Source organism: Balaenoptera ricei, chromosome 11 (genome assembly GCF_028023285.1).
Source record: "Balaenoptera ricei isolate mBalRic1 chromosome 11, mBalRic1.hap2, whole genome shotgun sequence".
Classification (NCBI taxonomy): Eukaryota; Metazoa; Chordata; class Mammalia; order Artiodactyla; family Balaenopteridae; genus Balaenoptera; species Balaenoptera ricei.
In genome coordinates, this window is record NC_082649.1 from 61,413,419 (window position 1) to 61,440,550 (window position 27,132).

Sequence of the window (27,132 nt, forward strand, 5' to 3'; positions counted from 1 at the left end):
GATGAGAAGTCCGCGCACTGCAAGGACGAGTAGCCCCCGCTCGCCGCAACTAGAGAAAGCCCGCGCACAGCAACAAAGACCCAACACAGCCAAAAATTAATTAATTAATTAATTAATTTTAAAAAAAAAAGAAAGATAAAGACCAAATGCTTTAGCATAACCTTCAGGAGCCCTTTAGGATTTGGATCCCACCTAATATTTCAAATTGACCTAAGCATTCTACACCTGTGTTTCCAAAGCTGGAATAAAGCATGAATAAACATCTTCCAGGGACCTAGAAACTCCTGCACAATATAGCCCTGCCTGGCTCTAGCTCATTACCCTCATCCTGAGCTATTCATCCCATCACTCACTAGATTCTAGTTACACAGACTTTCTCTTCAGCACCTAGAACTCAACAATTTCTTTCCTACCTTCAGGACCATCTGGAAGGCACTTAATCCTTCTCATATAGATAACACCTTCTCATTCTGCAATTTCATTTAACATCCCCCTCTCAGGGAAGCCCCTTCCCTCCCCATTAATTCTGTATCACTATTTGCTTGCTGTTCATTTCTCTTGTAACATTCATTCCAATATGTGATCACTCCATCTTTCTGCATATTTTTGTCACCCTCACCACCTGTAAGAATAAATACAGGGACCATACCTATTTTGTTATCCATTGTATACCATGTGCTTATTACAGTGCTTGAAACACAGGGGCTGAATATTTTCAGAATAAACAAATGAGCATCAGAATAACCTAGGGAACTTCTAAAAATCAAGATTCCTAGGCCTCCAGTCCCATACATTTCCAGCTACCTACTGACTCTCTTGTCACTTCAACACTCCAGGGATTCTGATTAAATAAGTCTAAAAATCTGTATTTTTTGCACGCATTCCAGGTATTTCTGGAATAGCTGTTATCAAGCCAAGTATCAGCCATCATTTTTGATGGGTAATATGAACACTGCCTAAACTAGGCTTGAATAGCACCAAAGAAGGTGTCAAGCAGAACATATACTTTGTCTGAATGCAACTTTGGCTTCAAACGGAATAGGACCATCTACTTTCAGTCTGTTAAGGTCAGTTCTATCACCCTTTTCCTAAGAAAGGTAATCTAATAATCTAATTAGAACTACACGTGCTGCAAACATGAGAACCCAGAATAGACAAGCATACTTACCAGCTTCGACAATAGCCGGCTTATTACTAGAGCAGACAGACAGCACCTTCAGTACTCTGCTTGTGGTCCACAGTAGTTTCTCATAGGTGTAGGTCCTCATTATATTCACTAAAGCTTGAGGTCCACCACTAGCCAAAATGATCAGCTGGAAAGATGTGTATGTATTGTTAGTCATGGAATCTTGATCAAATGCCTGAGAAAGCTACTATTACCAACCTATTTTATTATACAAGAATTTCAGCCAGCTTAATGACTTAAATATATTCCTGGTCGTCATTAGCTAGACCCCCATACTGGGGCCCTATTTAACCCCTCCTTCTACAACATTTCACTCAAATTCATGCACCCCAGTCCTCCCAAAAATATATAAACTCTGGCCCAATTTTCTTCTTCCTACACTGATCACAGTAAAAGGAAAAACAAAAACAACGAAAAACCGTGTTGGTATGAAACAGTAATGCCCAGATACACAAGTTACATCAAAGCCAAAGTGTTGAGTGAAAATATGAACCAGAATGGGCACTTAAAGAGTCTTAATGATCTAGCTCTTTGCTTTTCCTAATCATATCTCATATCCACCTCAAAAAGAGACAGCATAAAATAGTCATTCTTGCCCTTTACTCCCCCGCACACCCCCACCTCCTGACTCTACCCCGATCTTCTGAAAACACATCTCATCACTTCACACCTCTGCTAAAAACTGTTTCCCATTATCCTTTTAACATGTTCCCCTAAGCCCTGCAGGATCTGCCCTATCTCAACAGTCTCACCTCACACACTTCCTCTTCCTTACTCTTTGCATTTCTTGAATTTCCAAATCTTGCCCTGCTCCTCCCTCAGCAGAACTGTCAAAGATGCCATTTCCTCTCCCTAACCTTCATTCACCTTTAATCAATCCCTTCTCATCCTTAAGAGCTAAACTCAACTATCACTTTCTCCACGAAATCTGCTTGAACCCTCAGAAGAGGGTCTGGTTCATTTACATGCTCTCATAGCCCCTTTACTTCCTCCTAACACATGAATTAAATAGTAATTAGGGTATTATTTCAGTGTCTCTCTTCCACCCAAGAATGAAAGCTTTAAGAGAAGCTTGTGTGCTATATCCCTATCACCTAGCATAGTGCATTACACACTGACAACTCAAATATTTAAAGAAACAGAGATGTCCAACTTTTCTAGGATACATACAAAGGGTGAGGCATACAATGAATTTGCCAAAATCCATAGAAGGACATGACATTGGGGGTCTCCCATGCTCCATGACAACCACGTTCAATACAATTCTTTTACCTTGCTTTCTTGATTGCCATAAGCTAAAATCTGAAGGCAGTCTGTTGTAATAGCCAAGAATTTAACATTTGTTTTGTTGAGCAAGGCAACCATTTTCTGCAGCCCGCCAGCTAAACGCACTGCCATTTTAGCTCCTTCCTGATGCAATAAAAGGTTGTGGAGAGTTGTAATGGCATAAAACAATACAGAATCCACTGGTGAACTGGGAAGAAGAAAAAAGTCTCATCAGAAATGTTGTGATTGCACTCTTCTCCTTCTGAGCTTGGAGCATTCTGACCATGTTTTCTTACCCAAGCATCTTCACCAGGGCAGGAATGCCCCCAGACTTAAAGATGGCCAGCAAGCCCTCACGATGATGGGAAAGGTTGTGCAAGGTCCCAGCAGTACAGCGAGCCGTTTCCACATCATTTGTATTCTGCATGGTGCGTACAATAGCAGACACCATCTGAGGAGAACGCATGATGGCGTGTCTGGAAGCTTCCTTTTTAGAAAGCTGATGGACCATAACTGCAGCCTTATTAACCACCACCTATAATGTACAGGAATTAAGAGACGTCATTTTCCAGTTTTCAAATACTGATACTGGGTAGATATTATAAGACTACTCCCTTGGGAGTTTCCTTCAAAGCAGATTAAAAAGCTAGCCATGTCACTACTTACCTGGTCTTCATCGTTTAGCAGTTTTGTCAATTCAGGGATTGCACGTGTGGCAAGTTCTGCATCATCTTGATAGTTAATCAAATTTACAACTGCATGTTTCAGCATCTGTGATGGTTCAGCCAGACGCTGGACATTAGTGGGATGAGCGGCATCAAACTGTGTAGATGGGATCTGCATGCCCTCATCTAATGTCTCAGGGAACATAGCAGCTCGTACCCTCTGAGCTCGAGTCATTGCATACTGTCCATCGATATCTGCAAAAGGTAAATTCAACACTCACTATCCATAGCTCAGCATTCACCGAGTATTTGCTATCCTAAACAGTCAAGGTGATATTGCAATCACTCCCTTCTCTTTACCACACCATTTTATTTAAGCTATTATACACTAACTTTTATTAGAATAACTATTTAATTCTCAAAACTGCATTCTGACTTTCAGTAAGGCAATAATACTCTTACCAGCTACTTGTTCTTGAGTGAAGGACTGAGAAAATCCCTGCTCCCACTCATACAGGACTTGGGTGGTATCCACATCCTCTTCCTCAGGATTGCCTTTACCACTCAGAGAAGGAGCTGTGGTAGTGGCACCAGAATGGATTCCAGAGTCCAGGTAAGACTGTTGCTGCCAGTGACTAACAGCTGCTTTTCTGTCTGGCTCCATGGCCATGTCCAGCTCCATCAAGTCAGCTATAAAAATCAAACAGCATTAGTGTTACTACCAGAGAAATGTTACCTTAATTTGAAAATAAAAATCTATGATATGACTCACTGAAATCTTTTTAGAAATAGTCAAGTCTGAAAGACAGCCAAGGATAACAGAATGATGGCCAGGATCAGCTCAGTGATGAAAAATCTGTACTCTTAGGAGACCACCTAACAGTTACTCACTGAATCAGTGAAGAATGGTACTGCATCCAGGCTCCAGAAGCAGTCATCCAGACTAGATTCCTGCTGGTGGCTTGTTTGCTATTTCACCAAGCCATTAGGAGGAGTGAGCAGAAAATGGAGCAAAAGGTAGCCTGACAAGTAAGCAGGGAGAGAGGAAAGCAGGGGAATCTGAGCCAGACTGGGTTAATGGCAATGAAGCAGAGCCCCAATTCAGTAACTAAAGACTTATGATACAAACCTTGGGTAGCCATTGTCCACGCAAGATTTTCAAAACCGTAGTATGGTGTACTTCAGAGACCCTAAAAGAGTTAATCAAAGTCATCAGGATTTAAAATTGTTTGATTTTAATACTCATAAGTCACTAGGATGGCCTGTCAAACATCATGGACGACCTCCACAAAAAGCCCCAAGTCGTCTTTCACCGTGTGATACAGTGAAACACAGACCTCATGGTCTCCTCCAAACACTTCAACCACAGCTCTATCATTGCCAAACTTCTAAGTGAAAACTTCTCTTTAACAAGCACCTCTTTTCAGGAGAAATATAAATTACAGATACACAGGATGTCAAAAAAGCAAAATTACTGAAGATGACAAAGCATAAGCACTCTACTAATGAAAGCCAGGGAGGGGAAAAAGCTATTCAAAATCAACTCCTCCTTGAGTTCCAAAAGTCCTCTCCTCTCCCTTTTTAATTTCTTTCACTGCAAAATTCATAGGTCTTCTTTGGGCAATAGAGGTCCAGTGGGATTTTAAAAACACCAAATTAAAAAAAAAACAAACAAACACCAAATGTTCATTTAACGGGTCAATTGTTACTGTTTTCTTTTCTGATATAATACAATGCCATCTAAAATACCTTCATAAGGTATTTTATGTGTGGTGACTGGATCAGAACAGTAGATTTCAGATTTTTTACTAAGAAGTAAAATTACTTCTCAAAGTTTGCAACACAAATTAAAAGCACCTTTTTTAGTCAAACTTTTCTAAGTTCAATTTTATAGCAATGATTTATTATAAATACAAGTGAATGCTTTGATCAATGTAAAAATCACTCACATATATATTAAAAAATCTTCGCATCTAATTTATGTCTGCATTTTGGCATTTTTGTGTAATACTCAGGAAAACACTGAATTACACAGGGAGCTATTTGCAAATGAGACCAGTTTAAGGGCTTATGGTCTCTAGATATTCCTAATAACAAAACTTCCTTTATTACATAGTCTACCCCAAACAAGTTCTTCTTGCACTACAAATTAAAAATTAGATGTAAATTACCAACGTGGACTAAGATATTTAAGTGTGAACTGTGTTTTCTATCAGTGTCCAAAAAAGTTTAAATGTGTTTAACATAATGCAGTTGGAAACTGTACTCTAAAAGTCCTATCTTCTCTATGTAAAGGAAGCATGTGTTGATTATTCCTGGATTTGCTCTTCCAAAACTAGATTTTTATAACCACAAAGATCACTTGACACCTAAAGCTGACAAGAGTTGTGGACACAATTGTTTTATCGTCCACAGTAGGAACAACTGACGATTTACTTACAAGGCAAAGTGAAGGACAGAAAATAACAAAGGTGATTCCTGTCAACAAGAAACTTGTATTTTAAAATCATGTACTAAGTAGGATTATGTGTTTATTGTTTTGATTCAATAGGATGGGAGGGGGTGTGTAGAAACCTGCACTTTTAATGAACATTCTAAGGATGCAGAAAGTGATCTGCAGACCATATGTTGAGAAATACTATGATGGAAGAAACCCAGGTTCTCTGTCCACTGATGGCTGTATTTTAGTTCGTATCTTTTGCCTATCTTTGAGACTGGCTATTTAACTATTTCTCCACCCCTCTGAAAAATGGGTTCCCCTCTCCAGCTCCCAATAGATTTCCAGGGAAGGGGACTTAAAACATGTTTTACACTGAGCTTCTCCTCTGGCCAATGCCACAGAGCTCAGAGACCAACTAGTCACATCTACAGGTGCAGCTGTTTAAGAAGTGCTTTGATGTATCTGGCATCAAGAAAAAAAAATATTTATAGTGTTTTTTTCCTTGTTGAGACAAAGGCAAAACATATTAGCCATATTACTGGGTAAAATCTACTTATGTGGGCTGACCTAGTAACTTGACCATGATTATAATGATTTTATGGAAAAAAGCAAGTTCATGTTCCAAACTTATAATATCTATTTGCATGTTGGGGACGTCTTAGTACTATTATTTTTTTATAGCACTTTCAAACTTATGCAACATACATAAAAATTATTCTTGCTCTTCATGGCAACCCTCTGAAGTGAGGGAGGCCAAGTGTCAATCAGCAAGTAAAGAAGTAAAAAGTAGGAATGAAAATGGGGATCTACATAAGCAGCAGTATATACCAACTCACCCCTACACTGATCTGCAGACAAATCCAAATTTACCTAAAATTTGAGAAATATTTACTGAAGAAACTGAATATCCTATCCAGAGAACTACAGCAGAATCTTGCCCCAAAGTAAAGCTTTCCTCATTCTTCCTCTGGGCAGAGCTTTCAGCCCAAGGGCTGGCTCCCCTCTACTACACCCTGCCATACATTAAGGGCCTAGAGCTCCTAATCAACTAAGGCTTACCAAAGACTTCAGGAAAACCAGACTCCAGAGAAACAAAACTTTAAAATCGGGGTAAGGTGGGGAGGGAAACAGAACGTTTCACTTTATTACCCTCGTAAAAACTGGAGAGAATAAATAAAAATAAAAAGTTCAATAGATAACTGAAATTGAGAAAAACTCCTAGAGCATAAAGGAGAAAGACACACAGAATACAAGAGAAGAAACAAGAGGATCAACTCAGGGGATCAAAGCTCCAACTTCAAAAAGAATTATGAGAAACAAAAATGGGGAAAAGCCCACTATGTACCAATCAAGATAAAGGGAGTATAATGCTTTTTTAAGAAAAAATGAAGTACTAAATGTTCCCAGATGCAAGTGACCACAACCATAGACTACATTTAGAATGCTGTGTGTCCTGACAGCTTTATCACCACCAAGTGGTGCTCTGACAAAGAAAGAGGGTGCTGGGGGATCACCAACTTATCCAGTCTAATGAGGTAATGGATACATGCACACTTCCTTTTATTTTTCTCTTTTTGCTTAACATATACTCTTTTCCAATTATATATTTTGTAAAGAACACCTCAAAATTCATCTATTTCTGATTTAAACTCTATAAGGTTTAGAAAAATATATATCCATTACATATAATAATTTCAATCTAAGGAGAAAGTTCATCCTACACCATACCTTATTCAAAGTATTACTATGAGTAATTTTTCCTTCAGCTTTTCTAACAAGACTACTTAAGCATGCTAGGTTTTTCTTTTTTCTTATTATGAAATTTTTCAAATATGCAGAAAAGTGGACACAACTTTTTAATGCACACATCGCCTATACTTAACAATTATTAATATCGTGCCATATTGGTGCCTTCCTACAGAATGATTTTAAAGTAAATTACATACATTAGTACATTATGTGGCTATAAAAAGTAACGATATTTTCTTACATACCACAACATTATTATAAAAGATTAGCCTTAGAGCTAACTTCAAAATGATTGTTGGGGGCTCTACTTCACCTTTTGTACTTTAAGTGGCCTTCGGTCAAAATCTACATGAGAAATCTTGACATAATATAGATATCACCCATCAACACAAAATTATCTTAATTACCTTGGATTTCAAAGTTTGAGTACTACTAACTAGAAGTAACTTTGCTATAAAATAGATTATAAAACCAGTTTATAATATAGATTACTGGCTGTTCATGCTAACAATTAACTTTTCCAAGAATCTAGTAAGAAAGTGCACGAAAAACTTTTGATATACTCTCAGGAATCAGAAAAAAGTTCTTACTAAAGTCTATTTTGTAAATCTAAAAGCACATACATATCCATTTTTATTAACTGTCACTACTAATACCTTGCCATTTAAAAATTTATAGTCTCAAATCTTCCTGTCTCAGCACTTTTTATTCAACACTAACACTTTTAAGTCACAACTTACTCTAGTTTCCTTTCTGCTTTTACTCCTCAGCTGTGTGTGTGTGTGTGTGTGTGTGTGTGTGTGTGTGTGTGCGCGCGCGCGCGCGCGTCCATGTCCTGGGAGGGGTCTTCCCCAAACTGGGCAATAAAAAACAAACATTTAATGACACTTTCACTCCTCTGAAACACCTAGATTGATACTCCTGGTATTATCTTTAAATATGTAGGTACAAAAATGGCTATTAGAAATCTGAACTGTCTGTGGCTAGGGAAAATTAGGATGTTCCTGATCATCTTCCTTCTTTCATTTTAGTGTCTCCGCTACCTCACCCATAAAATAATATATGCTTAGTATAAAATGGTATTTTCCTTTGGCATTCCCATAATAATGACATTGTTATATTTGGTATTCTGTTAAATTTACTGTTAGGTTTTTTTGTTAATATAAAAATATAAAAGCCAATTCCTTGTGTTGTAGACCCTTACCAAATATTATCTGTACTGTATCATAGGTCTATACTATAATTTAACCACACCTCACATTCTTGAATATTTAGTTTGTCTTTCCTATTTAGTTTGCTATTCAAACAATGCTGAAAAAACATCTTTGCATATTAATAGTTCTCTTAATTTCTTCCACCTCCCTTCCACCAAAGGACTACTTCAATTACTGGGTTAAAGAATAAGAACTTTAAGTTTTAAGGCTTTTGATACATAGCTCCAAAATACTGATGGAGCATAAATTGATACAGTTTTCAAAGAAGGCATTGTACTAGTGACCACCTTACCAAGGGCCGATCAAGCATCAACTGTTATCTCGGACAACTTTTTTTTTTTGGCTATGCTGGATCTTCGTTGCTGTGTGCGGGCTTTTCTCTAGTTGTGAGGAGCGGGGGCTACTAGTCATTGCAGAGTGCAGGCTTCTCCTTGAGGTGGCTTCTCTTGCTGCAGAGCATGGGCTCTGGTGTGCGGGCTTCAGTAGCTGTAGCACACGGGCTCAGTAATTGTGACTCGCGGGCTCTAGAGCGCAGGCTCAGTAGTTGTGGCGCACGGGCTTAGTTGCTCCACGGGATGTGGGATCTTCCCGGACCAGGGCTTGAACCTGTGTCCCCTGCATTGGCAGGTGGACTCCCAACCACTGTGCCACCAGGGAAGCCCTCGGACAACTATTAATAGCTATGCCCAGCCATCTAATGTATGTACCACCACCCCACCCTACAAGTTCTTCTAAATTCTGAGAAGACTGAATGCTTAATTTTTTCCCCCTACTTGTAGCCATTTGTCTTGCCAGATTTTTATGTCGTCCTTTTAACATTTTTATGCGGTACATGTATATGTCATGCATAAGAAGTCACTTCAATAATCGCTGATATAGCACATTTAAGCCAACTATGTGTGTCTAAGAATATGATTTTACTACTTAAAATAATTCAATTCTGGCAATATCCTTTACATGTATGATATATCATTAGTCTCACTGATGAGTAACTGCACACAGAATCTTTGGTCAATAAACACAATCCTAAAATAGTTCTGATCCATCAGGAAAAAAAAAAGTTTTAAGACAAATTTTCACTTTTTCCACTCTAAGAACAAATTACTACAAAAAGTAGAAACTGTTTTTCTCCAGCTTATACTAATATAAGCTACCAAAAAGATCTTTTTCAATTTTATTTCTTTCTTTTAATTTTTAAGTTTTTTTTTAACCATAGTTGACTTAAAATATTGTGTTAATTTCAGGTGTACAGCTTCAGATTCGTTTCCATTATAGGTTATTACAAGATATTGAATATAGTTCCCTGTGCTATACAGTAAACCCTTGTTGTTTTTATCTATTTTATATACAGTGGTGTGTATCTGTTAATCCCATACTCCTAACTGATCCCTCCCCCTCCCCTTTCCCCTTTGGTAACCCTTTTCCCCTTTGGTAATTATGTCTGTGAATCTGTTTCTGTTTTGTAAATAAGTTGATTTGTATCATTTTTTTAGATTCCACATATAAGTTATATCATATGATATCTGTCTTTCTCTAACTTACTTCACTTAGTATGATAAACTCTAGGTCCATCCATGTTGCGGCAAATGACATTATTTCATTCTTTTTTATGGTTGAGTAGTATTCCATTGCAAGCATATATATACACACACACATATACACATGCACACATTGTGTATATATATATTGTGTGTGTATATATATATATATATATATATACACACACACCACATCTTCTTTACCCATTCATCTGCTGATGGACACTTAGGCTGCTTCCATGTCTTGGCTATTGTGAATAGTGCTGCTATGAACACTGGTGTGCATGTAAGATTGATAGTTTAAAATACAGCTATTTCAAAATACATACAGAATAGCCTTTATCGACACAGGCACATTTTTATAACTTGCAAATATAATTTTATGCAAGTTGAAAAGAAAACCCAACACTTCATATTGTTTATGTAGTAAAAGTACAAAGAATACACACCAGCTTCTTAATACTCAGGGGCAAAAGGCATAGTATGCAAAAGGATATTAAAGATGGCTTCAACTCTTTAGCTCTGTGTGTGTGTGTGTGTTTAATCAAACAAATAGCAAAATTACACCTGTTAATCTGGGTGGTGAGTACATGGGTGTTTATTACATTAATCTCTACACTCTGCACAGCAAAAATAACTAAATAAAAATAAGAAAACAGCTATACATCAACATTCCAGATAAAATAATTTAAACTCCAAATATGATTTTAAAATACTTTTGTATGTTAATCTCTTAAAGTTCATTAAAATGGAGTTACCAAAAAAAAAACCCATGAATATTTTATAGAAACTTTTGTTAAATCAGCTAAACCTTACACACTCAAGTCTTGAATATGAGAATAAAACATGTCCATCTCCTTGAAAAGGTAGCAGTCACAAAAGCTAAACAGGCTACAAGTCTATTTTAAAAGGCTAGTGGTTGTAGTTATGTGGGAGGATCTGTTTCCATTACATCTTGAAGCTGAAAATTCTGTTTCTCAAACTTCACAAAATGATGACTGGCTAAATACTTTTAAACTGAGGACACTCTTTTTAACATTCTAAAGACACTTTTACACCCATTTTAAGTGGATTTTACAGTCTGATAAAGCTGCACAGAAAACACAGTTCAACCAAATTTTTAATGAAAGTTATTAAATTATATACAAACTAGTTTCCTATATACATTTAGGACAGTCAGAAAAACATAATCACAAAGAGTTCACTCATAACTGCAACAATAAAAACAACAAAAAAAGGTACATACAAAATTAAAGGAGAGCTGTCTTATTCTTGACTAGAATTTTTTTGTACTATATAAAGATGCCAGTTTTCTCTTAGTTTATAAATTCAATGTATTCCCAACAAAATGCTCAGTTAGATTTCTTTAGGAGTGAAAATGATTCTTAAATTCATTTGGAACGGAAGTGTGAAGATAATAAAAAAAAGACTGAATGTGTTAACAATAAGGGACCAATTCTATCAGATACTAAAATTCATTATAAATCAACAGCCAAAGCAATTAACAATTATATTATTGGGGGTAGGAATGGTTAAGAGACTACAGTAATCAGAAAGCACCCAGACATAATGTGGCAATTTAATAAATGTAAAAGGTGATATTTCAACTGGTGGGAGATAGCTGGATTACTTGATTAATAGTATTAGGAGAAAGGGACTTTTCCTTGTAAAAATACCATTTTTTCATCCTTACTGTATTAAAATTAAACCTACATATGCCAAATATTTACAGGTTAAAAACAAAAATACCAATGGGATAAAATATGGTCTTATACAAGGGTAGTATATATGGAAATAAAACCATGGTAAGAAGCCCAACATAAGCATGACTTGGAACTCTGAAATCAAAAAGATAGGATAATTTGTGTGTGTGTGTATAAAACCTTAAAATCCCAAGCAAAAAACCACCATGTATAAAGTAATTTTTTAAATGACATATTGGACACCAGAAGTGAAATATGATTAAAGGCTAATATCCATAGTACACAAAGAACTGAGGAGAAATCAATAAATACAGCAGAGAAAGGGCAGGAACCATCACTGAAGGAAAAACAGAAAGTAAGCAATAAACATATGCAAAAGAGTTTAAACTCATTAATTTCTGCTTATCAGACTGGTAAGAGTGAAAAGATAATACCCACTGCTGAGATGGATATAGTTAAACTGGCAGAAACTTCTTGGATGGTAAGTTGGCACTATCCATTAAATACAAGTGTAAACACTTTCACATAAAAATTCCATTTTTATAATAGAAATGTATTCTGCAGAATATTCACAGAAGCATGCCAAGAGGGCTGCACAGTGACGCATTCATAGAGAAAAAGCTGGAAATTACCCAAATGCTCATCAACAAGGGAGTGAATAAAAAATAATGTATCCATTGAATGGAATGTATATTCATCTACTCAACAAATATTTAAGTATCTTTTATGTTACCAGCATTGCAGGAACAGTGAATAACAGTCAGAGAGTCAAGGTCATACGTCTAGGAAAGCCTGCATTCTACTATTAGAGAGTTAAGTAATAAAAACAAGACAATTTGAAGAGTGAGAACTGCTGTGAAGAAAATAAACAAGGTAAGAATAGAGTGACTTCGTTGGGGAGGAGGGCTACACTATGTAAGAGTGAGTGATGAGGATGGAAGCGACAGGAGCACAGAAGGAGGAGCTAGCCAAGTGAAGATGGGGCAGAACACTCCATACAGAAAACCAATGCAAAGGAAGGAAAGACCTGTAGGGAAGCAGTACTGAAAAGTCACCAGTATAACTAGAAATCAGGGAACCATGAAAAGAGGTAGGGACCAGATGGATAAGGGTACATACTGGGAAGCCACTGGAGTAACTAACACCCGTGATTTAGGATTTTTAAAGTTCACTCTAGTGTCTATATGGAAAAAAAAAAAAAGACCACGAGGGTCAAAAGCAAAGCAGGGAGAAGAGTTACGAGACTACTGTAAATCATCCAGGTTGAGAGGGATAGAGAATTACTATGAAGCCGTTAAAAGTTAAAAAGAATACATAGAAAAAAATTCAACATATATCTAATATGCAAGGCATTGCATACTTTTTAATAGACATTTTTGCATACATTTGCAAAGAAAATGTATAGAAATAATATACTGGTATTAGAAATGATACTTGCCCAAGAAAATATCTATCATTTAGCCCACGCTATGTTATTTAGCCAAACAGTGATATACAGCATTAAGTAAATGTTTCTCAACATAAAAGCTAAGTAGCCTATAAAATGGACTTTCTGCAAAAGAAATGTAGAAACTACTCAGCCAACCATTAGCACCTCAAGGCACAAAGAAATTGCTTAAAAAAAAGACATTCTTAGGAAAAATAACCAATGTTTTCTAAAAGCAAGGAAATCAAACTTACTGTAGGTTTTAAAAATATTTAGGTAAATGTCATTTTATTATATCAATAAATTTCTATTTTTAGTAATTTAATCTAACAGAGATTTTTCATTCAGTTCTTATTCTACTAAAGTGGCGATATTCTAAAAATCAACTGCATCACAACGTAATGGAATCTTCCCAAGCAACCTCATGAAGTAGATAACACTCCCCCAAATCATCAGATGAAAAAAATGACTAGCAGCAGTTAATATGAGTACAGGTAGTAAACTGCTCTGTTAAAACTCATATCCAGGTCTGTTTAGCTCAGTCACATGCCCTTTCAATCAAATCATTTATCCCATCCCCACCCCAAAGTTACACACTATTAGTATTTAACAATCACTGTTGCAGTTAAGTGCAAGAGAAGGGTTAGCAACTTTTAGATAAAAGTATCATAAGTAATACTAAAGAACTACATTCTTTGAACAGTAACCACAGCAAAAAAAATAATAATTTAAAAATATTTCTAAGATTTGAATCAGTACATACTCCATACTTTGACTCTGTGCCTAGCACAAATGCTGACAAGAAAATGCAGGATTTTCAAACATGAGTATATTATGCCAAGGAAATGGAAGACTTTACTTCAAGAAAGTTTCTAGATGTTACTCTCTAAATTCAGGCTACAGGCAGAATTAATGGAAGGGAATCAAAGTCTTCCAGAAGTAATTTAAATGCATTGCTTTTTATCCCATAACAATAACCTTCCTCTTCTCCACTTGTTGTAAGAGTTCCCCTTCCCCACCATACAAGCACACTGAACTTAAAAAAAAAAAAAAAAAAAAAGGCAAGCTCAATATGTGAACTCTGAGAGGGCCTGGGGGCTGTACCTTTAGCTCCTCACTGTTTCCAAAGTGCTTAGCACAGGTTAAGCTCTTAAATACTTGATGGACTGAATGTGCTAAAAACAAGAAAAATGTTCTAAAAGTAGGCAGAACAACTAAAATGTAATATAGAAGCTTAGAAAGCCAACAATTATATATACCTAAGAGACTTCTTAAATGCCTTTACGAACACGAAGGATTCGTTTGTGAACAATGTATATCATCTAGAACAGAAGTCAGCAAACTTTTTCTGTTAAAGGCCAGACAGTAAATATTTCAGGGTTTTGCAGGCCTTATGTAGCAACTATTCAACTCTGCTATTGTAGTGAGAAAGCAACCACAGACAATATGCACACTAATGAGCGTGGCTAGGTTCCAATAAAACTTTATTCATGGAAAGTGCAAATTTGAATTTTGTAAATTTCATGTGTCATGAGATATTATCTGTCTTTCGATTTTTATCAGCCATTAAAAAGTGTAAAAATCATTCTTAGTTCTCAGGCCATACAAAAACAGGTGGTAGGCAGCAGTTGGCCAACCCTTCATCTATTTATTACTTACTTTCACTAAGTACAAATGAAAGGCAAGTGAATTTACATTTTAATTAAGTACATTAAACCTAAATGTGAAGACCAACAACAGAAAGGGTTTTTAAGTGGGCTACTAGGTTACTAAGAGAAGTCACTCACCTTTTTCCCAGGAGTATCTTCAAAAGCAGGCTGTGTGAAAAAAATGAAACTGGACCAAATGACATATGAAAGCCACATCAAGTCCATTTGTTTGGGAAAAACATATCAGGCCATTAAGATCAGGTATATGCTAAACTAGAACATGGCTTCAATATGCCTTTTTCTTCCCCCCATAAAAAATGTTAGCCACTGTTGTTATTAATTAATGATCATTATTAATATCACTTAGACCCGCATGTTTGGCCGAAGGAGACAGTGTCTACAGAGGATGTGATGATGACACAGAAATTATGAGTTACCTAGAATTATTTTTTAACTCTCTAGAAACAATTTCTAGTGTTATTGGCATAGAGAGAATGATTTTTCATTTACTTTTCCACCAATAGTGTGTATATATATTTTTTCTGATTATAAGTTAATAAATACCTTTTTACAGAGGAATATGAAGAATATTACTGTCTTAATAATTCCAACTTTCTCTCTATGCATTTTAGTCTAATTTTTCAACAGTTATGCACCTGGTACTTTCAGAAAGTGCTCAACGAACATTTTTGAAGATATATACACGGCTGACCCTTGAACAACATGACGGGGGTTTAGGGGCACCAGCCCCCACATGGTAGAAAATCTGAATACTGCTATCTCTGCCTCAGAAACAAAGGAACCGATAAATGACTCGCCCAAGGATGGGACAGAATCAAAACTCAAACCCTAATTTTTTTCTTCCACATACTGCGATCTCTAATCCAACAGAAACTTTTCCTCACACTTACAGATCTGTAAAATCAAAATACAGGCACTGGGCTTCCCTGGTGGCGCAGTGGTTGAGAATCTGCCTGCTAATGCAGGGGACACGGGTTCGAGCCCTGGTCTGGGAAGATCCCACATGCCACGGAGCAGCTGGGCCCGTGAGCCACAACTACTGAGCCTGCGCGTCTGGAGCCTGTGCCCCGCAACGGGAGGGGCCACGATAGTGAGAGGCCCGCGCACCGCGATGAAGAGTGGCCCCCACTTGCCGCAACTAGAGAAAGCCCTCGCACGAACCAAAGACCCAGCACAGCCAAAAATAAATAAATAAAACCCTACTACCAATAAAAAAAATAAAAATAAAAAAAAAATCAGGCACTATATTTATTGGTGGGAAAAAGTGTTTAAGTTGATGTACGCAGTTCAAACCTGTGTTCTTCAAGAGTCAACTGTACTATGTATCTTCATACCAAATGTGTTTTCTAAAGCATTTTAACTAAACAATGTATCACAGAGATATCAATGGATGTAGATATAATACCAAATTCTGTAAAAGTGTACAGATTATCAAAGAATTTAAATTCCTTATAGCAAACTGACTTTGATACAAATACTGTTACTTCTGCTTTTTATATATTATTTGATATATTTTTGCTAATTCTCTTTTACCTTTTGAATCTGTTTTAATTGTTTTAAATGTGCCTCATACATTGAATATGATGTTGGATGTTATCTTTTTAACCCAGTTGGAGAGTCTTTTTTTTAAACATGTTTTATTTCATTTATAGCTGTTATAAATTATATGTTGGTCTTGTTCCTCTTGTCTTATTTTTGTCTGCAAATCCTAACATCTGGGTTATTTCAGCATTTTTTTTCTCTTGACTTTGGGTGACTTTTTCTTATTTTATCACATGTCTAGTAATTATTGATTGTATATTGCATACATTATAGATTGTGTATTAGATATATTGTGGAGACTCTGGTTTCTGGAGTCTTCTAAAGACTGTTGAGTTTTCTTCTTTAAGGCAGTTAAATCACCTTAATTTTACGGAGCTTGGTTTTACACTTTCTTAGGAGGAATCTATTTCAGATTTTACCCTTAGATTTAGGGTAAATTACCTTAATCCTGGGAAACGTCTTTACTCCTAAGGTGTGACCCTTCTCTGGTTTCAAATGAAAAGCATGAGGTGTTTACCAAGACCCCTAACTTGGCAGGACCAAGCTCCAAACTCTTCTTCACTGTGAGGGTGGAAGCTGAAATCTCTGCTCATGTTTCTCAGTGTTCCATGTATTGCTTTAAAAGGAGTTCCTTGGAATTGCCACCCACCCCCCCCCCCACCCCGACACACACACACACACACAATTCTGGGGCAGGCCGAGGATCTGAAGGGAGTTTATGTACAGATTCTGAAGCTCCCCTCTAGGACTCCCTCCACTGTAAATCTACCTACCCCCCAACTCAATTTCCAGCCATCCTGGCAACCCTGAGCTCCATCGTCTGACACTTCATGAGTTCTAGTCGTCCTGCACCAGAAACACTGGTGATTGTTCTCACTGGAGAAGCCTTAGAAACATGGATGTCACCCAGTGAGTGTATTTCCCTTCTTTCATGGGTCACATCTCCTCAAACTTCTTCTTTTGCAGCTCTCTTGGTACCTTCCAACAGTTATTTTTATATTTTTTTCCAGAGTTTATAATTTTTTCTTCCAGTTTTATTGAGATATAATGGACATACATACTGTGTAAGATATACAGCATGATTTGATTTACATACATCATGAAGGGATTATCAGTGTATTTAGGAAACATCCATCATCTCATATATAGATACAAAATTAATAGAAAAAAATTTTTTTCTGGTGATGAGAACTTAGGATTTACTCTCTTAACAGCTTCCATATATAACATAAAGCAATGTTAATTACCATGTTGTACATTACATCCCTAGCACTTATCTATCTTATAACTGGAAGTCTGTACCTTTTGACTGCCTTCATCCAATTTCCCCCTTTAAGATTGTGTTTTACTAAAAAGATCTCCAAGCTTGCTTGTAGAACCCTTTAAACTGGCAACCAGATCCTTCCAAAGGCTCTAACCTGGAACTTTAAAAAACACAGATTACCAGGCTCCATCCCCACGGTTTTCTATCAGTAGGGCTGGGATAGAACCTTGGCACTGTATTATTTTTTTAAGTGCCATACATGTTGCTGATGCTGCTACCCTCAGAGCAAAGGGCTACAGCTGTAGACAAACTATATGACTCAACTCTATGTATAACATTAGTCAGTAACCCAAGCTAAAAAACCCAAAACATAAACCTGACTCCAGAGAGTAACCCTAGCATCAGCTCCTTGCAAAGCATCTATTCATTAAGACAGCACATATTCTAACTTAATCTTTAGCAACCTTCTGCCCCCCACGACGCATATCAAGTTTATGGCACTCTCCCAAGCAGAAGGACATCTTGCTGCATTTGACAGCCTTACCATAGCAGTAGGTCTCCTAATTATGAGTCTCTCTTACATTAAGGAAGAGTAGAGTAAGCTAGGAAACTTTTATTTTCAAAATGTTACTCCATTACCTCAATACAAAGAACCTCAAGGAACTCTAAATCTCTGTTCTATTGTGAGTCCAAATATACACCAATAAATAAGTCATAACCTGGAGCTATATACGAATGCCCAATTGGTATATTATCTTCTCAATTTACCAAATTGTTATTTAATCAAGAGATTTTCTGTTCCACAAGAAATCTTTCCCACAATTCTTTCATTTACTCCATAGTTCCAGGATATAGCAATACCAATAGCATAAATGCAATGTAAAGATTTCATATATTCAAATTTTGTTATGCAACTGCTACATATCAAGAAGAGTAATAGATTCTGGGGATACAGTGGTGATATAAAATAGACGTGGTCCTTGCATTCTTGATAGAGAGACAGACAACAACTGAATAAACAATTACAAAGAGTGATAAGTGTATAACTAAATAACAAGTGGGAGAATGGAGTGGAAATGACACTAGGACAAGTGGAAGGCCCTACTCAGAGTGGCCACAGGCTTCTGTGGTAACCTTCAAGGGTACCTTTAAGCTGTGAAGATAACCTTCAAGCTGAAACCTGAAGAAAGATGCAAAAGAGCCAGCATGTAAGGAGCAGAGCAGGAACATTCCAGAAACAAGAGAACATGTGCAGAAGCCCACAATCATTAGGACCCCGTCATCTTTTAAGACCACGGTGGTTCGACTGAAGTGGGAAAGTGTGATTAAAATGAGATGAGGCTGAAAATAGCCAGATCATGTAGGGCTCTACAGCCTTTGTTAAAAAATGTATTTTTTACTCTAAGTGCCACTGGAAGTCCATAAAAGGTTATAAGCAGGTGAATAACAAGATCGTATTTGAGTTTTTCAAAACTGGCTTTGGCTATAATGAAAAATAACTGAAAGGGGAACAGAAAAAAGGGAAACCAGTAAAGCAACTATAGCAATGTCCAGGCAACAGATGGTGGTGGCTTAGGCTAAGGTAACAGCACTAGGCACAAAAAGTAGCTAGATTAGAGAAATACTTTGGAGATAGAAAAGAGTCTCTGGTTGATGGACTGATTGCAGTAGATGAGAGAAATTAAAGTAGATGAGAGGAATTAAAGATGACTACTATGTGTTTGGCTTGAGCAATTAGGTTGTGATACTTACTGAGTTTGGTGCAATGTAAGAAAGGAGAACGTTTCTAGAACTGCGCTGTCCAATACAGTAGCCATTAGTCACACATGACTATATACATTTAAATTTTATTAAAATTTAGCTCATCAGTCACATTACCACACTCCAAGTGCTCAAGAGCCACATGTAGCTCGTGGCTACCATATCAGACCACACAGATGTAGAACACTTCCACCATCACAGAAAATTCTACTGGACACTGCGGTTCCAGAGGGAAGTTTAAAAAAAAAAAAAAAATGCACCAAATGCTGAGTGATCCAGCAAGACTAAAGGTAAAAAGTATCTGACTGGTCAGCATGGAGGTCCAATAGTGAGTTCAGCAAGAGCACATTCACTGAAATAATGAAAGCAGAACACAAACTGGAATAGGAGATGAAAAGTGAAGACCATATCCATAGGATATCTCTTTCAGACTATGAAAGGAGCAGAGAAATTAAAGGGGCATTAGCTGGAAAGAAACAAAGGTCATCCAATTCCAGAATATTCACCCATTCAACAAGTATTTATTAGCACCTACAACTTCCAGATGCTGTTCTGAGTACCAGGCATACAAATCAGAAAAAGACAGTGACAGGGGGAAAGAACAAGTGAGTAAACAAATGTTACTTCAGAGTATGATTAAGTGCCACAAACTAAATAAAAGAATATAATAAAGTGAAAATGAGTGAAGAGGGAAGAACTCAATCTGACATGAGCCATAAATGATAGGAAGGAACCACCTCTGCAAAGACGGAATGTATTTGTATGCTATTGGGAAAGATCCAAAATGAGGTGAAAAGATTTAAAAGTCATTCACTCAACACATATTCACTGATCAACTAGTTATGTACTATGATTCTAGGTACTGGGAAGAAAACAGTAAGGAAACAGACAATTATCCCTGTCTTCCTAGAGCTTATGTTCTAGGAGGCTAAGAAAAAGGGGGGGAAAAGGTAAAATATCTATTATGTTAGACAGTGATGAGGCCTAAGGAAAAACATAAAGCGAGATAGGAGATAGGAAGTTGGGGAAGAACTGCACTTTTACTGAGTTTGCAGAGCCTATTGTTTCTAACTCCAAAGCATTCCTCCAATCTAGCTACTCTGTGCCTAGTGCTACTACCCTAACCTAAGCCACCACCATCTGTCACCTGGATGATTGCCGTAGTTATTTTACTGGTATCCCCTCTTTCTTTCTTATCTCCTTTCAGTTTTACTTCTATGAAGAGTGAGAGGAGGACAGTAGTAGGTGATAAAGAGAGTAGTCCAAACACATAGGAGTTTGTGCTTTTACAGAATGAGATGGTTAAGCCCCTGGAAGTTTTCAAACAGAGAAGTTATATGATCTATTGCTTTAAAAGGATTATTCTGGCCACTGTGTTGAGAATACGTTTAAGGGGAACAAAGGTGTAAGCAGGAAGACCAGTTAGAAGACCTCTGTAGTAATCCAGGCAAAAGATTAGGAGAGCAAGGCTATGAAATGGCATGGTAAGAAATGGCTAGATTTTGGATATATTTTAGAAGGAGAGCAGACACAATTCTCAGACAGGGTTTGGATATGGGGTGCGATAAAGACAGTCAAGAACAGCAAGGTTTTAAGTGTGAGTAACTGGAAAGACAGAGTTCCATTTAGGACAGACTAAGAGAAGCAGCTTTAAGAGAAATTGGGAGCTCAGTTTTAGATATTACATTTGAGAATGCTTCTGAGAAATCCAAAATGTTGGGGAAAAAGTTGGCTACCAGGATCTATAGTTCAGGGGAGAAATTCAGGCTAGGGACATAAATCTGGAAGCCATGAGCAAATAGATTAAATACCATGTTTAAAGCTATGAGACTGGAGTGTATTTAGACAATGAAAAAGGAGAGGTCCAAGGACTAAATTTTCAGCCACTACAACATAGAGGTCAGAGATGATAGAAAAAGCAAGGAAGACTAAGGAGGAACCACCAGTGAGGTAGAAAGAAAACCTGCTAGCAGATGTGGTGGCCTAGAAGCCAAGGGAAACTTGTGTCTCAAGCAACTGCACCAAATGCTACTGAGAGGTTAAGTGAGATGAGGACTAGAAATTTATAACATGGTGGTCACTGGTAGGGGTTGAAAAGAAAAGGGGAGAGAGTGTATCCAAGCAATTGTTTCAAGAGGTCTTGTTCGAAAGAGAAGCAGACTGGGTGGATAAAAGGGGAAACAGGAAGAAAAGATTTTTTTGTTTTAAATGGGACAAATAATATCATGTCTGTATGCTCATAGAAGGAAAAACCAATGATGCAAGAGAAGGGAGAATGACAGGGTCATATTCTTGAGAGCAAGAGGGAATGGGATCTAGTATAGAAATGAGCTGGTTGTCCTTATCTCTGAACACTACAGTTTGTCCATGATGACACAGGAGAAAGTAAAGGGCACAGTCACAGATGTGGGAGCATACAGGAATTCTTCCAATTATTCAATATGCTTTGTGAAATAGAAAGCAAGGGAAATAGATGAAAGCAAGGATGGGGGAGGGGGTTTGGGGAGGTCTGAGGAGAGAGGAAAAAGATACAGTCATAAAGAGGGGTGAACTAAGAGACCAAGGACCACTGGACATGAAATCAGAGAGGGACAAGGTTGTTGAGAGTGTATATAAGGAAGTGATTATGATTCAACATGAAATTTCAGTTGGGTAGAAGTGAGGGTGAGGGACACTGAAAAGCTTAGAAAGACAGTGTAAGTTTCAGTGGGGCTGAAAAGCTGTTGGAATTGAAGTATTGGGGTGGTTGAATCAGATGGAAAAATAAGATCATTGGAGGAGAAGACATCAAGGAACTAAGAGGTCAGAACAGCAGAAGCATCCTCTACATCAGTGTTACTCAAAGTACCAGACCACGACACCCTAAGGAGCTTGTGCCAGATTATATAAACCAACATACTGCTTCCTTCATCAAAAAAGTTTTGGTACCAAAGAAAGTCAGCTGAACTAAACACTGAACTTAGCGACACAGGTGAGTTACATTCTGGCACAAACTCCTTACTGCAATTCATACTGGTAACAAACAGTTCACAGACCAGGTGACATTTTGAGTAGCACTGCTCCACATGGATATTGATATCACCAAGAACCAAGAATTATGACAGAAATAAAGACGACAGTGAGCCAGGAGATAATGGTATTCAAGGAAGTAGGGGAATGACCCAGGAAAGTTGGTAGATGACTGAAATAAGGAGGGGTAGTGGGTGGTATAATTTGATGGCATGAGAGTCAAAGCTTAAAGTTTTGGAAAAGAATGGTCAAGAAGTGATAATGAGGAACAAAGAAGACATCTACTCTACCTCTTGGTTCACCAATAAAAGGTGTGCAAGAGGAGGAAACATCTACCACTTCAGAGAGTTTCAAGGTCAGTAGCATTATCAGCGGAGAAGCTAGGTACAGCTGGAGCAAGAAAGAGAAGGAAACATTCCCAGAACAGATAGACAATAAAAAGGATTTGCTAAGGACTATGAGTTCCAAAGGCACAATGAATGGACTTCAGGAGATGATAAAATATGGGAGATGGAGACAAAAACAGCAATGGGATTCAAATCCGGAGGGATACGGGTAATACATACAGAAGAGTGAGGCATAACTAAAGAAACAAAGTCCTACAAAAGGCATGTGTTAGGACTGGCCTCTGACCAGAATATAACGCTTACTCCTTTATAAAGATGGACCCTCCATCCATGCAGATTGATGTTAAGAAGGTGAAGGAGCTCCTGCTTGTTTAGCTTCTGATGGGGAAAAGGGGACTAGTCTGACGAGCAAAGAGACAGTTAAACAGTCTTCCTATCTTCGCACTTTCTAGAGAAATGTAATATGATCTGGGGTGTAACGGCAATAAGGAGAAACCTAAGGCTCTTTGGCATATAGTCAAGGCATTCTTCAAGCATGATTCAAGGATGTAAGTATTCTTTCAAAAAAGATCCAGTTTTAGTATTTTAACTATCATTATATTGCCTTATGAGTGACTCCCAGATTTCTAATATCTTAAACTTTCTAGCCTCTTTTCATTCTATGGGGAATAGACAGGCTGGCACTCTGACTCAGGACCTAGGAAAAACGACAGCAGAATTAAGGCAGGAAACAGTGACCTATAGAGGACAACTATCAGATATGAGTTTCACCTTGTAAATGGATCACAGAGGACATTCATAACTAAAAGTTACAACGATATAAACCTCACTCATATCTCATGTGGCTTTTCCAAGAGCAGATATCAAATTAAAAAAATAATAAAATAATTAAAAAACTAAACAAACTTTAAGTAAATCAACTTTAAGCAAAGTACCAGAAAGACTAATAAGAATCTATCTAAAGAGTACCATGTCAGCATACTATGTTTCCTATATAACATTTATGTAGTGTCTACTTTTGTATCTAAATGAACTGTTGGGTATAAAGTAATGTTTGACATTGCTACATTCTTTCAGTTGCTCAGGAAAGATTTGAAGTGTCTACCTCAGCACTTTCTACACAATAGAATGGAACTCCACTTAGAAACCTCCATAGTTAGTTGGATTGAAAAATATTTCCAAGAAACCCTTGTTCCTCCCTTACACATGGGTCATTCATCTGGTATATAGAAGACTTCAAAGACAGACTCACTCCCTACACCCTTACCCCCAAACCACTTAATTATACTTTAAAGTGGGGGGGGCAGCTTTTACAACCCCCACCCCCTTGAGAAGCAAATTACAATCATTAAGATCATCTTCAAAATGCATTCCCGAGAAAGTCTGCAGTAAATCTAACTTCTCACAATTTTATATGGATAATGTACAATAGAGTGTGTGTACATAAATATCACAATTATTTCAGCTATCATAAAACCCTGTTAATAAAAGAAACTTATTAACTAACCCTTTAACATGTGCACATCTTTTCCTTCCAAGTCAGATCAGCTACCAGCATTTAAGATAAGATTTATCACAGCTATCATTTGTATGCCATGAGGACTGATGAACTTCAAAGAACTGAAACAGGTTAAAAATATCTCCCCCACCCCCAATTTTTTAACTAATTGTTTAACACACCTGTTACATCAGTTAAAAGGAAAATATCAGTCCAGCAACATGTAAGTTATGAAATCACAAGTAAAACCATGGGAATATTAGTGAAGAAATTAACAGATGGAAAGAAACAGGGGAGCAAAATGGCACCGCATGAAGCAGTTTCAAACCAGCATCATCCAGCTATTCATACTTTTCAATCTGTTTTTTTTGGGGGGGGGTTGCGGAGGAGGCCTTTTCAACAAGTTCAAAAGAAATCAGAGGCAAGAAATCTCTGGACTATTACAAGAGAAACTTTACAGTAGCTCTGTAAAGTTATATGGAGATTGTGGAACAGGCCAAGGGGTGAACACCTTGGGATGAATGTTTTGTGAAAAGTCCACTGATCAGTTTGGCTTGCATTCTATACCATATCATATAAAAACAATTGCAGTCTACAGCACTATTTTCAGATTTTTTTTAAAACCAATGTTGGCCTATGGTTTGCGTTTTCAGTCCAGACAGTTTGCCATTTAAACATGTAGTCAGAAAACTAAATACCCAACTTTTCAAACTCTGGAAATGAACAACCTTGCCCTAGCAGCAAAAGATTTAACCAATATCTACTTAATTGCCTGCATAAATTTATTCCGACCAAATAGCAGTAAGCCATTAATTTAAATAAAACTAATATTCAATTAATTTTTCATTATCTAAACTTTGCTTTTCAGTTTTAAATCTAGTCTGATAATAGTTTAGCACAGAAATGCAGACTTCGGCTGAAAACCAGGACATGAGTTAACGCCATCAATAAAATTTCAGGCTGACATGATTGTGTACACACAGCCAGAATTTGTCCAGCATTTTAGGTAACTTCAAAGGTTAAGTTTTGAGACCTCATTTAAGAAAACACTTTAAAAAACTATACTTAAGATGATCAATTAATAAACAAGTTATTTCTCCTCCTTTTCCTTGACCCAACCCATCTTAATTCCTAAACTTATAAGTGTACGTTTCCCAGATTTCACAAAGTTAGTAATATGAACCTGTTTTAAGTTCCTAATCTATAATCAGTTGATACAAGGCATTTTTCAAGTGCCAAATATGAACCTAATAGTTTAACAAATCTTACTTCCTAAGTTATACATATATATACATATGTATACATAGAGAGACACAGATGCATACCCACTCCCAGAATCGTATTACCTTCAATCATTTAGTAGAATCATCATTATAAAAAAACTCTACTCTAAATGGACTACTGCAGATGTCACAAACTGGCAGATCCTGCCAATAGGTATATTTAATTTGTGTTAAACAGTGTCTCAAAACATGAATTTCATTCACCAATGTGTGCAAATCATGGGATGCACATTAATCCAGATTTCCTGCTTATCTTAGGGGAAAAAAAATTCAGATGATGTGGACACATGAACTACTTTCCCACACAATAGCTGGAGCTGAAGACTGGCTTAGATAGGACATGTGTTCCCCAATTTGTCATAGTTCACAGGGTCCCAGTTAGCCCATACCTGCCTGGCCCTGGAGACACTGAATAGTTATTCCCACTGTGATGGGAGAATTTTTTTTTTTTTTTTTTTAAGTAAGATGTACATAGTTTTCAGGAGAACTTTCAAATCTACTCTCATCTCATAAAAATCTTGGAAAACTGGAATAGAAGCTATTTGACCTACAGACAGTAAATGATGCAAATACTAGTTACGGACTTAAACATTACTTATTCCATATATGATGCTTTTTGAGGGATCACAACCCATTTTGAAATAACCACTTATATAAAACAGCTGAGGCACTCTTGCCTCATGTTTTTAAAAAGGTATAACAGGGACTTCCCTGGTGGCGCAGTGGTTAGGAATGCTCCTGCTAATGCAGGGGACACGGGTTGAAGCCCTTTTCCAGGAAGATCCCACATGCCGCGGAGCAACTAAGCTCGTGAGCCACAACTACTGAGCCTGTGCTCTAGAGCCCGTGAGCCACAACTACTGAGCCCGCACGCCTAGAGCCCGTGCTCTGAAACAAGAGAAGCCACCACAATGAGAAGCCCGCGCACCCAACGAAGAGTAGCCCCTGCTCGCCACAACTAGAGAAAGTCCGCGCACAGAAATGAAGACCCAACACAGCCAAAAATAAATAAGTTAAATAAATTAATTTTTTAAAAATCTATTTTAAAAAAAGGTATAACAATAATACATTTCTTAAATAGTCAAAAATCATCATCAATTTTTCCACAAAAATATACTAAATTCCAAGATCAAAATTGGAGCAGTGATACGGTCGTTTTCCCTCCCTACTCAATCAACTTTTAAATTTCATTTCAAGCACCTATTTATGGAAAACATACAAAGTTAAAATTTTTTTTTCTAAACTGAGAATTTTCCATAAAATGACCATTTGACTTCTAAAAGCTATTTTTTTTTTAATGATTGCTTTTATTTATTTTTGGCTGCACTGGGTCTTCGTTGCTGCGCGCGGGCTTTCTCTATTTGTGGCGAGCAGGGGCTACTCTTCATTGCAGTGCACGGGTTTCTCAACGCGGTGGCTTCTCTTGTTACGGAGCACGGGCTCTAGGGCATGCAGGCTCAGTAGTTGTGGCTCGCGGGCTCTAGAGCGCAGGCTCACTAGTTGTGGCACACGGGCTTAATTATTCTGCGGCATGTGGGATCTTCCTGGACCAGGGCTCGAACCCGCGTCCC

General features: G+C 37.4%; 1 protein-coding gene across 4 annotated transcripts in view; it reads right to left on the minus strand.

The window, feature by feature from the left end:
- Positions 1-27,132, minus strand: part of CTNNB1 (catenin beta 1) — a 42,633-nt gene that overhangs the window by 11,032 nt on the left and 4,469 nt on the right. For all 4 annotated transcript variants that reach the window (XM_059939370.1, XM_059939369.1, XM_059939368.1 and 1 more), the window contains exons 2-7: positions 4,247-4,307; positions 3,580-3,807; positions 3,119-3,372; positions 2,749-2,987; positions 2,459-2,660; positions 1,169-1,313 (exon numbers count right to left, since the gene is read on the minus strand). In XM_059939370.1, the coding sequence (XP_059795353.1) occupies positions 1,169-1,313; positions 2,459-2,660; positions 2,749-2,987; positions 3,119-3,372; positions 3,580-3,807; positions 4,247-4,259 (1,081 nt within the window). In that variant the 5' untranslated portion in view covers positions 4,260-4,307. The remainder of the gene's footprint in view (positions 1-1,168; positions 1,314-2,458; positions 2,661-2,748; positions 2,988-3,118; positions 3,373-3,579; positions 3,808-4,246; positions 4,308-27,132) is intronic.